We start from the raw sequence: 14,926 nt of genomic DNA, 5'->3' as shown, positions 1-14,926 counted from the left end.
AACATGACCTGAAAGGCAGAAATAAATAGTAAAGGAAGAGATTGATACATTTGATTACATAAAACATTTTAAACTTTTGAATTTCTTAAAACACCATAAAAAACACAAACGTAGCTGACTACCTTGAAAAATATTTACAATATATGTGGCAGATTAAGGGTTAAGTTCTCTATTACACAACAAATATATGAAAGAGATCAGTTCACTGATGACTAAAGGTGCAAATTAAAACAAGGGGTAACATTAGTTTGGCCATCAAACTGACAAACAACAAAAAAGGTGAGGGTCCAAGAATATTGGCACTTGCCTTCACTGCTGGTAGATGTATACCTTGGGGCAGCCTCACTGGAGGGTAGTGTGACCAAGGTCAAGAGCCATTCCTTAAGAATTTATCCTAAGGAATTTTTCATGAATACCTGCAAATATATAGCTACAGTGATAAATCATCGCATTGCAGAGTTCTTTCTTTTTTCTTTTTCTTTTTTTATTGAGGTATAATTGACATCTGACATTATATTAATTTCAGGTGTACAACATAATGATTTGATATTTGTGTAAATTGTGAAATCACCACAGTAAGTCTAGTTAACATCTGTCACCATACACAGTTACAAAATTTTTTTTTTCTGGTGATGAGAACTTTTTAAGATTTACTTTCTTGGGACTTCCCTGGTGGCCCAGTGGTTAATGCAGGGGGCCTGGGTTTGATCCCTGGTCAGGGAACTAGATCCCGCATGCCACAACTAAAAGATCCCGCGTGCTGCAACTAAAAGATCCCGCATGCTGCAATGAAGATCCCACATACAGATAAATAAATAAATAAATAAATAAATAAATATTTTTAAAAGATTTACTTTCTTAGCAACTTTTAAATATGCATTACATTACCACAGGACTTATTTAATTGATAACTGAAAGTTTGTACCTTTTGACCCACTTAACCCGTTTCTCCCACCCCACCCCTACCCCCACCCCACACCTCTGGTAGCCACCAGTCTGTTCTCTGTATCTATGAGTGTTCTTCTAGGCAGTGTTCGTCATAATCTCAATAAATTGTAAAAAACTTAAATGTCTTTGTATGGGGGAAATTATTAACTCATTTATAATAGAGCCGTATAATGTAATACTGTAAGATTATTAAAGATAGTATTGGAAAATATTTAATGATATGGACAAATCCATGTCATGGGAATGAGGATGGATATCCTCTCCTCTTATATAGGAGGGAATCATGCAAATAAAACTAAAAGCAAGTTGTGTTGAAGTAGTGAGGAAGGATAAGGAAGGTTTACAGTGTCTAAGGCCTTGATTTTTATTCGTAAATAAAGAAGCCAACATATTTGCCAAGAGTGTCTGTGATGGGGCCTGACTTAGTTGGAATACATACTGTTTCCATGTTGTTGGTTGATTGGGCCTCCGAATGTCAAGACTGTCAGAGGCAAGTTCACTATTGTAAATTAGTTTACAGTGCAACAATGGGATGTCAGCCTACAGCTTAAGCATTTTGAAATTTATTTATTTTTTAATTAATTTATTTAAACTTAATACTCAGTTTTTCAGTTTCACAGCAAAAACATATTCTGATTATTAATTGTACCTAAGCTGTTATGGGTTTTAAATGCAATGTCTGTTAGCTCTTAGACTTTCCATATTTAATTTAAGCACAGGTAATTACTTTTAAAGGGTCAAAGAAAATGATAAATACTTTATATGTTGGGATTAATAATTTCACTTTTCTTAAGGGTTCTCGAATTCTGTGTCTCCAAGTGAAAATATTCTGTGGAGCAATGAAAATGTTAATGGACAACCTCTGGAAGAAACTGCTGCCTGGGAACGTCTGGAAGAACCTGCTGCCAGGGAAACTCTGTTAAGTTTTTTCTTTCCAACAAGTAAGTTCCTGTTTTATTTTATTCCTCCCAATGTACTTGTTTTGAAAACAGTAGTTAAATGTTTAGGAGGCAGTGTGGTCTATTGGCATTGGAGTGAGACAAACCTGAGTTTTAATCCTGACTCTGCCCTTTGCCTTAGGCAAGATGACCTCTGAACCTCAATGTCTTCATCTTTAAAATGAAAATATTTACCAGAAAGAATTGCGAAGATGAACTGAGACAGTATTTTAAGTCATTCCATAAATATTTGTTACTCTTTACAGAATACTTTTCCTTTACAAATCTCTAAACCTTTCAAAATTTACCTTAATGGCATTGCTTGAAATTTAGTCACTGATCCAGTACTGTGAAATTAGTGTCTTCTGTGGCATTAATCAGGGTACTGTGTAGCTCTAATGTTATGGAATATACCAGATGTTTTCCCATCTGTTTCAATGATAAAAAGTTCAGGTTTCAAGTCACATCATCTCTGTCTTTTTGTGATTCTGAATATAATGTGTTTATCAAGCACATGATGGCCCCTGAGATTAACCACAAATAAACACATTTCATTTTGTACAGCATGTGGTGCCCTTTCAAGGAGAAGGTTCAAATAAGTTGACATATGTGAATTACGAAGATGAAGCTTTTATTAAAAATCATGCAGAATTCTAATAAAATTTGATGTACATATATAGGCACAAAATTGTATCCATTGTTTAATTCCGACTCTACCACTGAATTTTTCTGTGATTTTGCATAAATCTCTTCATGTTTCTCTAAGAGGTTTCCAGTTCAAAACAAGCATTATGACATCTACTACCAATGAGAATAGCAAAATAAACAAACTCCTTAAATAATTTATTTAAAGATACTGCCATGGTCAAATCGATTGGAGAAAGAGAAGTCTGATAAGGTGGTATGTTGTGAAGCTGAAAGAATAGTGAGCGCTGGAGTTCGTCATAAACAACAAATGATGATTTAAGCTTTAGAGCTTGAGAAGATAGCAGATGTAAACTGTCCCATAGCTACCTATAATAAGTACATTATACAAACACTGACGCCACCTTTAAAAATAGTCTGAATAAGATATCTGCATTTCTGGGCTTCCCTGGTGGCGCAGTGGTTGAGAGTCCGCCTGCCGATGCAGGGGACACGGGTTCGTGCCCCGGTCTGGGAGGATCCCACATGCCGCGGAGCGGCTGGGCCCGTGAGCCATGGCCGCTGAGCCTGCGCGTCCGGAGCCTGTGCTCTGCAACGGGAGAGGCCACAACAGTGAGAGGCCCGCGTACCGCAAAAAAAAAAAAAAAAAAGATATCTGCATTTCTGAAATACTCCTCCAACCTGGTGCAGTACGTTGAGCCAAAATCAATTTATGAGATGACGTTTTTGCCCAAAACAATCAGACCATTCTATTTTAAGAGAAATATCATACCTAGGTTGATTCAACTCTTTCAACAGTGATTAAATATTTATAAAATATTATATACTGTATTCTTGAAAAAGAATAACTACAAGTTCATAAAATGTGAAGTACTTTTAACCAATTTATTTCCTTCCCTATATAATTAAAAATGAAAAAAAAAATGAATATTCTTCCAACTTAAGCACTAACAAAAAGACCGTCTTATCATTAGACTGTTGTTAGTAATAGATTCATCTCTTGCAGATTAAAATGATAACCTTGAGACAGACTGGCAAGAGAAGCTTGAGAGGTCACACAATCCTACTCCCTTTGGATAAAATCATACACTTAAACCTGATAAAAATTGTTCTACCCTTTTTATTCTTCAAAATTAGTAATTTGAGTCTAAAAGCTAATTTTAGTATCTGGCATAAAGTCCATCAGATGCAATTTAGGTATAAAATAACAGAAGCACAGCATTAGAAGGGACCTTAGAGATCATCTAGTCCAGTCTCTTCTATGATTTAAAATCTCTTCTTGTATGATTTTCATTCCTGGAAAGTGGTCTTTGAACAATATCTGTAGTGAGGAACTCAGCACACAGGAAGTCCATCCGATCTCTGACCAGGGCCTGACAATTGTCACCCTTCCCTGAGTGTGTGATGTCCAGGACTGAACATGGTATCCTAGATGCAGCCCATCCTGGGGAGGAGAGTCACTCTGGGCCTGGCAGAATTGAAGAACAGATTGCTTAGAGTATAACAACAAAGTAGGCTAAGCTCTCACCTGTCTAAAATGTTTGGGAAATGAATATCCAGGCCAACTGGTAACGCATTAAATTTGTGACCTTGCGCAAGTTACTTTGATCCTTTATTTCTTCATTTTAAAAATGGAGGTTGTAAAACTAATTTTGAGAGTTTGTTGTGAAGATTGGAAATAATGTGCGTAAAGCAAGATACCTGGCCCAAATAGGTGACTAATGAATGGTAGCTGTTTTTATTCTTACCTGAGCTTCAGGAATTGCCAGTCTTTAAAGTAGAGGAATATAATAAAATATACCAAGAGGTAATAATATACTTATAACCATTATATTATTCTTTGCTGATGTTGAAGTGCTTCAGAGTGATCGTAAAACATCATTTATTACTTTTCTAAGTCTGTAGTTGTTGATAGTATTGGAGATTGAACTGAATCTATGCTGGCCTTAAGCCATACTGTAGAGGTTTTCTTTTCAAATAAAAATCTGATATCTGCGTTTTTAGTTGTCACTTGTTTTTCATATAAAGCAGGATGTTTAAAAAATCAGCTGTTTCAGCTTGTGAATCTTACAGATTCAGATATGTATGAATTTCTTACAGTTGCATGAATCTTGGTATTCATGCCATAAATCATTGCCTATTCAAAATTATAGAGTTGTAACTTAAGGCCAAAAGGAAGAATCTTAAAACATACTGCAGTGCCAATATGATTAAGTGTTCACAGAAAGTAGGTCAATGCCAGTAGTATTACTTATTTTACTCTCTAGCAGTAAACTGTGTGAATTTTACTTACATTCAGTCTCACTGATGGATTCAGTGCATTTCTGCAGCTTAGTAAAATTGAGTGAGAGTGTATCTGTGGTATTCTTTTAACAAGGTGTTAGTTTTAAGGGCATTTGGCCTGTTCTAGTTATTTAGCCCTTTCTGTATGTTTGTATCACTACTACTCAGCTTATGTTTATAGTCATTTTAAAAGTACCTTACCGGGCTTCCCTGGTGGCACAGTGGTTAAGAATCCTCCTGCCAATGCAAGGGACAAGGGTTCAATCCCTGGTCCGGAAAGATGCCACATGCCGCAGAGCAACTAAGCCCGTGCGCCACAACTACTGTGCCTGCACTCTAGAGCCCGCGAGCCACAGCTACTGAAGCCCACGCGCCTAGAGCCCGTGCTCCGGAACAAGAGAAGCCACCGCAATGAGAAGCCCGCGCACTGCAAGGAAGAGGAGCCCCAGCTCACCGCAACTACAGAAAGCCCGTGTGCAGCAACGAAGACCCAACGCAGCCAAAAATAAATAAATTTAAAAAAACCAAAAAAACCAAAACTACCTTACCAATGATCTGTTAACAATTTATATTTTTCTGCAGTTTATCTAGAATTGAAAATGTGTGATGTTAAGTAACTTTGTGGTAACTTTTCATTTAACTCTTATTTTTTCAGCATTTATTACTATTTGTATATTTCATTCAATCTTTTCTTTAAATGTACAAGCTTAAGTGTTTGTTTTTCTTTTCTTTTGTCTTGCAGTAATTATTTAATTAGGGCAAGTACTTAATAACCATGCTGAATTCTCTTTCTTGCATTTTGTTTCTAAAAGCATGCACTGTACAGGAGAATCAGGTGGTAAAGCCTTGCCGTCACCTGCAAGATCTTAGCAAAAGTGAATGTCTGAGATACAAATGCTGTTATTCGTCATCCAAGACCAGTAACTTCAACTGTTTTGCCCCGCTACAAGACAGTAAGTTAATCCTTTTACATTTATTACATTCCTGTTTTTAAAAATTGAATAAACAGGTCACAATGGCATAAGTTTAAATTTGGGTCCCTCAGCTTAACATTGAAAGGAGGCTCCCAGCCCTAGAGCAATACCACCCGTAGAAAGTCCTGAGGTGGTGAGGCCTCTATTCATGAGCCATTTCTGCTTAGTCCTTAGGTGTGACTATGGCAGTTTGAAATTAGTTTCATCTTTTCTTTTGCTTTAGTCACTATCTTGTCCCATAGATTCCAGGCTTTGTGAGATGTAACCCTCAATGCCTGGGAGAAGATACCAGTCAGGCATGCCTTAGCTTACTTTCTCTTCCCATCTTTTCTTCCTGAGTAGAATTCTTCTCATTTATCTTTTCTTCAGCATCTCAGTATGTAACAGTAACTTGAATGTTTCCTGTTAAGTCTGTTTGTCAGTTTCTCTCTTTGTTCTTTTGTTTTTGAATTAGGTTCTTCTCTTAAGATTTTTTTTCTTTACAATGCTTTGAATACTAGACCATCTGTTTTTTGCTCCTTCATTTGGCTAGTGGGGACATATTACCAGTTGGTCCCTTCATGGACATATTTGATATGATTAACTACTAACAAATGGTACAGAAAGGACACATGCAAAACAGTGTCTTAGGTTAATATAGTCCCTATTCAATTTACAGGTCTTTGTTGAATATCTAGTATTAATAATGGGAATTGAAACCTGATCATGAACATAGTATTACAATTTTAACACTGTCACATGGTGTTTATAATTCATTCATCAGTTTAGTCTTTATATTATGTGTGAAGAGACATTTGGTTCTTGTAGAGGGAAAAATTGAACCGTGACTTACAATTCCCCAATCATATTAGAATGCATTTCCAAATGAATATAAGAATAAAATATACTTATTCACCTGCAGATTCTTGATTTCTCATTTAATATAATGTTTTATAGTTGAGAAGTAAACATTTAAGAAACAATTCCTTTGTCAAGTTAAGTATTCTTAGATGAATTCACTTCCTGAGTATTGTAGGATATATAACATATGGCCAAGGAAAAAACATGCTTGGGTCATAGGAAGAAATATATATAGTCTGAATCGTAATAATCTGGTAACAAAAGCAGTAGGATCATTTGGTTAAGGCTTCCATTGGGGGGAACATACTTAAAGTGTAACCTTTAGTTGTATTTCAAGAACATTTCATGAACTCCTGCTACTTACAGAGCACCAATGATATTTACCTGTCATATAAGAATACCTCCTTATTTTACTTTATTAACTGATAGTTTTTTTAATAAAGACTATGAAAGAGCTCAGATTTGCTTCTCTTGCTTAAGTCATAAAAATAACAGGATATAATTAAACCACCAGAGCCTATGCAGATGTTCCGGATGTTTGGGCTTGGTGTGATCAGCATTCTCATCCTGGGATGTCTGCCCATTTGTTGCTGCTTGCTTTGCCAGAGGAGGTAGGCAGACACCAACTTTTATTTGCTGATTGCTGAGTATACTTGAATATTTCTGTGTAGACACATTTATTCATAGCTCCAAAAGCACAGGGATTATGTTTGGGTCCCTTTTGTTTAAAAGAAGGTAGCTTGGGAAAAACCTAAAAGTTGAGTTACCATAATATTTCTTCAATGCATGTTATTTTATTTTTCCATAAATTTAAGACATCCTCTTGCATAGTCTGTACATTCCCGCATCAAACAAAATCCCAATTGGAAGGAAAAATAAATCAGTGAGCTGAGGGTATGTGGAGTGGACGTGGTTATTAACTGCAAATCAGAAGGATTCCCAGAAGTGTTAGCTTCCATCTAGTAGATGGTCATCTACCATTGGGTCTTAAAGTCTTGATCTTCCTTCAAGCCAATTTGTATCAGATTTCTTATTAGCATCTTATACAAAATCCCAGTGGGCTGTTGGCATGATGCTTGTAAGTTTTTCTAAATAGCTCCCTACCTACTGGGACAGAGTGGGTGTGGAGGTAGAGAGCAGGGCCAGGGCTAGGGTCCGGTGAGTGAGGCACTCACTCTCAGGTTTGTGCAAGTGCAGGGTCGGCACTAGCACAACCCTGAGAGCAAGTTCCTCCTTAAACTTTTTGGTAAAGAAAAGGTGCCTGTTGAAGATTAAGCATCTTTGATGTTTTTATTTGAGTTAATAAGAAGGTGATATTTGAGTTACCAAGAAATTATTTAGATTTCACCAGAAGATTTAGACTATACATGTTACCTTATTTTCCATAAAGATCATTAAGTCTTTTTTTTTCTTTTTTGTACCTTTTCCTTGAGTCTGATGAATTTGTCATACTCATCATTGTAGTTTCAGTTCATAGCAGAATGCCTCACATATAGTGGATGCTTAATATATTTTTGTTGAATAAATGAATAAAGAAATACAGTGGATGGAGTTGACTAGCCTGGAAGGCAGTCATATAGTGATTTAAACTTTCTCATTGCTTTCATCACTTTCTCAGACCATTTTGAAGACACCGTTGGGTCACAGCCTTTCAGCTTTTCCAGTTTGCATGACTGTCAATTCTTTTCTCAGTTTTCACTTAGTTTCCTATAATGAGTGAGTTATCTCTATTCCTAGGCTTCTTTCTTTTCTTTCTTTTCACAGGTGAATGGGAATAGGAGTGGAATTTTTGACCCTTCTGTCTTCCCTCCAAAGCTTGATTTCATATAAAAATAACCCATGAATAAAAATGAAATACTATTTGCTAGAAATAGGTAGCTTAGGATTATGCCATGCAATTTAGAGTATCTGTTATAATATGCCTGGTATAATAATTTCGTTATGGTCCCTCTGCTATGCCTCTGCCAAGGAGTTTTATGGGGATGCTAAGGTACACTGGAGTTTTCTCTAAAATGAGTTCCAGAGGATTATCCTTTAATAGAACATATTTTCTTCTTTTTACATAATACAAACTGCTTGAGAGACTTGAACAATGTGAATGGTATATATATAGAATGCCATAAATTTTGGTTTACTATGGTTTATTTATTTATTTACTTACTTTACTATTTTGTGTAAGAGTGGTATGTACCTTCAGTCATCCTGAGCTGTTTGTTGCAACCTCAGAGCAGGTGTCAGTTTCAGCTTGCTGCTTAGCTGAATTTCCAGGAACAGTGGATGGTTGAGGGTGGATGAGGCACTGTCAGCTTTTCCTGGTAAGCTGATTTTAGAAGCAAGGAGAATAATTGTGTTAGAACAAAGATCCTATCCTTGATACCAAACAAGGAGTGTAAATGGAGGCCAAAGCCTGCTAAACCCTCCTTTTTGGGGGCAAGGTATCTCTTTAGAGCTATCCCCTTAACTCACTTTCTGTTCTCCATCTCAAAGAATAAAGAGCTAGATAAACTGTTACAGTAGTAAATTACAGTAGGTAAAATAAATGATCCCATAAAAGGGAAATAGATGCAGCAGTAAAATCAATGTGTAGTGGTTTAGAAAAAGAAAAGAAAGAAGCCAAACACAGTTGTTTTTCTGAATCAGAGGGGCCCACAGCGAAATGCATATCTATAGTAACATGATCTGGGCCTCGTTGTTAGAAGAACCTTTGAGGCATTGGAAGATACTCTTTTTTAAAAAGAAAAATTATTTATTTATGTATTATTTATTTTTGGCTGTGTTGGGTCTTCGTTGCTGCGTGCGGGCTTTCTCTCGTTGCACTGAGCGGGGGCTACTCTTCGTCGCGGTGCGCGGGCTTCTCACTGCGGTGGCTTCTCCTGTTGCGCGGAGCATGGGCTCTAGGCGCGTGGGCTTCAGTAGTTGCGGCTCGCAGGCTCAGTAGTTGTGCACGGGCTTAGTTGCTCCACGGCATGTGGGATCTTCCTGGACCAGGGCTCGAACCCGTGTCCCCTGCATTGGCAGGTGGATTCTTAACCACTGCGCCACCAGGGAAGTCCCTGGAAGATACTCTTAAGCTCCTCTTGCTGGATCCTTTCCTATACATTGAATATACATTCCTTCAGGAAAAAGCTGTTGTAGTTCTTCTATTTTGGCCTTCAGTCATAAGCCAAACAAATGATGTTTTGACATTCCTCAGCTCCTATAGTTTGGGCAGTGCCTTTTATTTACAGGTAACCTAAGGAGCTAACAACTGGCAAGAGTTGGAGGGATGAAAAATGAGAAGTAATATGAGTAGAGGGGAGGAATGAAAGCAGTTTATCTAAAGAGGATAATCACTTTCCAGAGACAAATGCATTTCATTTTTTAATGCCTGATTCACGCTTTCTACAGTTGACCATGTTCAGTCACTGCTTGTGCTAGGTATTGTGGAGGATGCAGCAATGTCTAAGAGATAGGCTCTAGTTTTAAGGAGCTTCAGTCTACCTTAAAATAAATCCCAAGCATGACATATTAAGAACAATATAAGATGGAATATAATTAAGGACTAAAATGAGTGGTGGCAGTAACTTATAAAAGTTCTGAGGCATTGGGGATAAGGCTGAGTGGGAGAGGACAGAGTGGGCTCCATGGTGGAAGTGCTATTTGAGCTGAGTTTTTGAAGGGAGGACAAGATTTGGGTTAGGTGGGGAGGGGGCCCTCCCACAGAATTCATTACATCCAGATGGAGTCTCCTTACTATAGATCCCTTAAATGCTTATCATTTCTAAGCAGGAGTGGCTGAACTTTGCCCCTTTAATAATCTGTAACTGAATCTGTAGTTTACTTCTGTATTCAAGTGTGGTATGAACCAGGTAAACAGAAAACTCAAGCCAGCTTGAACTGGTTCACATATACAAAAGGGAGCAGAGAGCATTAGTGAAAAGCTTTCTAAGAATTTGCTACTAATAGCCTTATTAAACTCGCATATAAGATGCATTTTGAAATTCATTATGTCCTCAAGGTTATGTAAGATCTATTTTTATTCTCATTAATAGGGATCAGAAGCCTCATTAGGTTTAAGCGTCACTGGTAGGCTTAAGACTTACGTAGAGATGAAGGAACAAACAGGTGGATTGGGACAAAAGGAAGCAGGGGAGGGGGCTCTAGGGCGAGAGAGGAGAAAGGGGGTGGCTGAATTTTTCCTGTTACAGTAATACAGTGCCAATAACAGTAGTTTCAAGTGCAAAATTCAGCTTCTCATCTTTATCTGTTTTTATATAAAGTTTAATCTGTATGTATATGCCAGTTAAACATCCTGTGTATTATATAGTGATATGATACTTGAGTGTGTACATAGCTTTAGTAAGGTGGAAGATTCAAACATTGTAATACCATGCCTATTAAAATCAGATGAAGTGTATTTTCAATGTTCTTTTTCTTCCTGTCAGATTGAATTTGTAAGTTCGAATTAAGAAAAATTCAGAACTCAGTCTGAAAATGACAAGACTACGTTTTCTTTCAACTAATAAAAAAGCCATTTTTTTTAAGATTGTAGATCATCTGATACACAGATGATGTAAATAGCACATCCCCCATACACTTTCAATGTTGCTGCTTGCCAGATGGCTGTTACTGAAAATTTCTACATTTAGACAAATCCTGCTGAGTGATTCTCTGTATTATAATGTGGTTTTCATTATGTAGATAATCTTAATACCACTTACTCTCATAGAATGGGAGGTAAAGAATTGGGAATAAATGTGTCAAAAATTGCCTAAAAATCATCACCCATTGAATTTTAAAAATAGGCATTTACATTTTCAAATCCCTATGTTTGTGTGTCTCATTATACTGTACAATATAATTAGTAATGTTATTTTGAAAAGGATTATGCAGTAATTAGCCAACTGCTGAAAGGTTTGAAGTTCCTAGGATTATATACATATGAATTCAAAGAAAGGAAATAAAGTCTATAAATTTTAAAAGTATGGCTGGCCTGTAAGAACTTTGACAAAATATGATCAGATGAGAATGTGAGCAAACTGGAACCCTTATCTAACATGAGTCACTATAGATTTGAAATTCACATAAAGCCAGTTCTTCTTGGACCCTGTTCAAGGTAATTTAGTTATTGAAATAATAAGAGAACCTCATTATATGCGGATTATATGTCTGAGGTATTCCTATTGCAGGGACTCCAAGGGCAGCATTTTAGAGAATTCTGGGATATTAGGTACTATTAAAAAGAAGAGTTCGTTGCCAAGTAACTAATAACCTCATTGCAAAATGCAGTGGCCTTTTCTCAGTTTCCATCCAACTTGACCTTTTTGTCACAAGTACACTGTTGACTGCTTCCTTTTTGAAACTTTCCTTCCTTGGATTTCATTGTTCTCCTTACCATTCTGATCCACCTCAATTTGCTTCTCTTTGTTTTCCCAACTGTGGTTGTCTCCCAAAGCCTTATTCTCATCTATCAGAGAATATTACAAGTATGTAGTAGAAAGAATATTTTAAAAGATCTGTGTTCTACTTCTGCCTTCACTACCAGTTTTATAGTGAGCTTAACTTTTTTTGGTATTGATTTTCTCATAAAGTTAGAGTAGAGAATTGAGTTAGAAAATTTCTGAAGTCCTTTCTGAACATAATGTTCTGGGCTTGTCTGGATAAATGACTCTTAAACATACATCCTGAAATCCTCACCTCTATCTGTTTTATATTTCCAACTGCCTTCATGAATTGGGTGTTCTGTTAGTGCAAAGTGCACTTACTGCAGCATTGCAAAACTGAACTTCTTTTTCTCCCAAATCATCTCCCCTTGACACCCGTTCATTTCTGTCAGTGATTTCTTTAGTCTCCCAGGCTAGAAACCTTGGAATCATCTGTGACTATTTACTTTCCTTTATCCTTAATATGTAATTCTATTCTTTCAGGCTCCCTGTCATTTTTTTGGTTTCCTTTGGGATGAGTCTGGGATTTACCTCTTCATATTTTATAGTCGCAGCTTAGTCCAGGCCTTTTATGTTGTCAACTGCTGTCCTAAGTAAGTGGTTTCAGGAGAGGAGCAAAAGGGGAGCAAAATATATTAGTCTTCCAGGGATGCCATAACAAAATACCACAGTCCAGTTGGCTTAAACAGTAAACATTTATTTTCTCACAGTTCTGCTGGCTAGAAGTCTATGATCAAGATGCCAGCTGATTTGGTTTCTGGTAAGGGCTCTCCTCCTGGCTTGCCGATGGCCACCTTCTCTCTGTGTGCTCACATGGCCTTTCCATGATGCCTGTGAGGGGGGTAGAGAGAGAAAGAGAAAGCTCTCTGGTTTTTACTAAAAAGAATTTTAAAATTAGTTTTTATAATGACATTAATTTTACTGATCAAGGCCCCACCCTTATGACCTCGTTTAACCTTAATTACTCCCTAGAGGTACCATCTTCAATGCAACCATACTGGGAGCTAGGGCTTCAAGACGAATTTTAGGGACACAAACATTCAGTCCATAACACAAGACTAGCTAGCATCCAAATGCAAAGGCAGAATTGGGAACTGAGGAGAGCATTGAGATGATATGTCCAATGCAAATAATTTATACAAGAGACACAATAACTGCGATGGGGCTGCAGGTGGTTTTTGGAAGATGGCTAGGCTTTAGGTCCTGGAGAAGTTTCCTGGCCCTTCAATAGGAATGTGTGGCTGTGCCGTTAGGAAGGAGAGAGTGAGTAAGGATGCTTGCCAAGCTAATTTGGACATATACGTGGACCCCTAGTCTACTCTCCTTCTAATCCATCCTGTTATATCCTGCCAGGCTTATCTTCCTAAAATAGCATTATTTCATTTCATTATATCATTCAAGAACTTCTAATGCATTCAAGAATATCTGGATTCCAGGCCATCTGTTAGGTGCTGTGAAGGGCAAAGAGGTGAATCAGATCATGCTCTGTGCTTTCAAGGGACACATAGTCTAATAAAGGGTATATACAAGTATCCAAGATAGAAAGTCACACTCAAAAGGCACAGATAAAAACAGTGAGCACGTTTGGCCTTTTCCAGTTTAGGTGAAGTTTTCACGTACATTGTTGTGTGTGACCTTCAAGACAGGTGCAGGGAGGTTTGGCTTCTTGCTCAGGATTACGTAGTGATAGAGCAAGGATTCCAATCTGTCTTCCGATTTCTTTCTCTTTTTACTATAGGAAATAGGAAGAAAATTAGATAAAAACAGCAGCATCTTGTTGCTTCAAGTCCACTCGAAGGGCTGTGGCTTTCATCTATATTGGACTCATTCTATAACTCCAGTAATATTTCTTATAATACTCCATGTATCTTTTGCCCCAGCCAGGGAACTCTCTTTACTTTTCTTGGCATACCCCAGGCTTTATTCTTGCCTCTGTTCTTTTGCCCATGTGCTTCCTAGGTCTTGGGATTGTTCTTCTTTATCCTCTTCACTTGTTTGAATTCTTTCTTACCTTCAAATTGCAGCTGCCCCAACTCTTCCATGAAGTGCTCTGCAACTGCTCCAGATTCCAGTGTTTTGTCTTGTCTTAAAACCTCTTTCTGTGCTGGTATTCTTATCCACATAATCTAACATGTAATTATCCTTTGTTTCCTATTGTTTGTTTTCTTTCTCTAGCTAAATTGTAACCTCTGTGAGGACACTGGGGCCAAGTTCATACTTCTTTGAGTCTAGAACTGGGGATACCCAAATGGGGTTTCTGCACAGGTATCATCATCATTCCTTTGGAACATGTAAGAAACACATGTTCTCAGGCCCCACCCCAGACCTGCTGAATCAGAAACTCTGGGTTTAAATTCCAGCAATTTGTGTTTTAACGAGCCCAACAAGTGATTCTCATGTACACTCCGGTTTGAGAACCACTGATCTCTAGACCATGTGGTAAGCAAATCAGTAAATAATTATTGGAATAATCTAGTTAGTCATTTCTGTGGATTTTATGACTGTTTTGTGACGTTGCAAATGATAAGTTAAATTTATAAGCTTTCCTAGCTGTAAAAGTGATGTTATGTTCTTTAACTATCTTAAATAATTTATATTTATATTAATGAATTATAGTTTATTAAGGAACATGGAAAAATCAACCCACTAGATCAGTGTTTCTCAAACTGTGGACTGTAGATGGCTTCTGTGGAAGTAACCTTAGGAATATTTAATAATACAGATTGCCGGGCTTTACCCAAGAGATTCCGATTTTGTAAGTCTGAGGTTTGGTCCTGAAATTTATATTTTTAAAGCACCCCAAATGAATCTGGTACACAGCCCATTTGGAATTGCACTAGATTCTCCAGTTCGACCGTTTATTCATTCATTCTTT

The 14,926-nt window shown here is 37.3% G+C and overlaps 1 protein-coding gene across 1 annotated transcript in view; it reads left to right on the top strand.

Annotated features, from left to right (window-relative positions):
* FMR1NB (FMR1 neighbor) overlaps positions 1-14,926 on the top strand; it is a 33,330-nt gene that overhangs the window by 11,308 nt on the left and 7,096 nt on the right. Inside the window, exons 2-4 of the mRNA XM_089904041.1 lie at positions 1,743-1,889; positions 5,627-5,767; positions 7,143-7,239. Coding sequence (XP_089760167.1) covers positions 1,743-1,889; positions 5,627-5,767; positions 7,143-7,239 — 385 coding nt within the window. The remainder of the gene's footprint in view (positions 1-1,742; positions 1,890-5,626; positions 5,768-7,142; positions 7,240-14,926) is intronic.

This window comes from Delphinapterus leucas, chromosome X (genome assembly GCF_059928025.1).
Source record: "Delphinapterus leucas isolate spDelLeu-1000000601 "Yukka" chromosome X, BTC_Dleu_Yukka2, whole genome shotgun sequence".
NCBI classification, from domain to species: domain Eukaryota; kingdom Metazoa; phylum Chordata; class Mammalia; order Artiodactyla; family Monodontidae; genus Delphinapterus; species Delphinapterus leucas.
The sequence above is the reverse complement of the archived record's forward strand: the minus strand, read 5'-3'. Positions and strand labels throughout refer to the sequence as shown.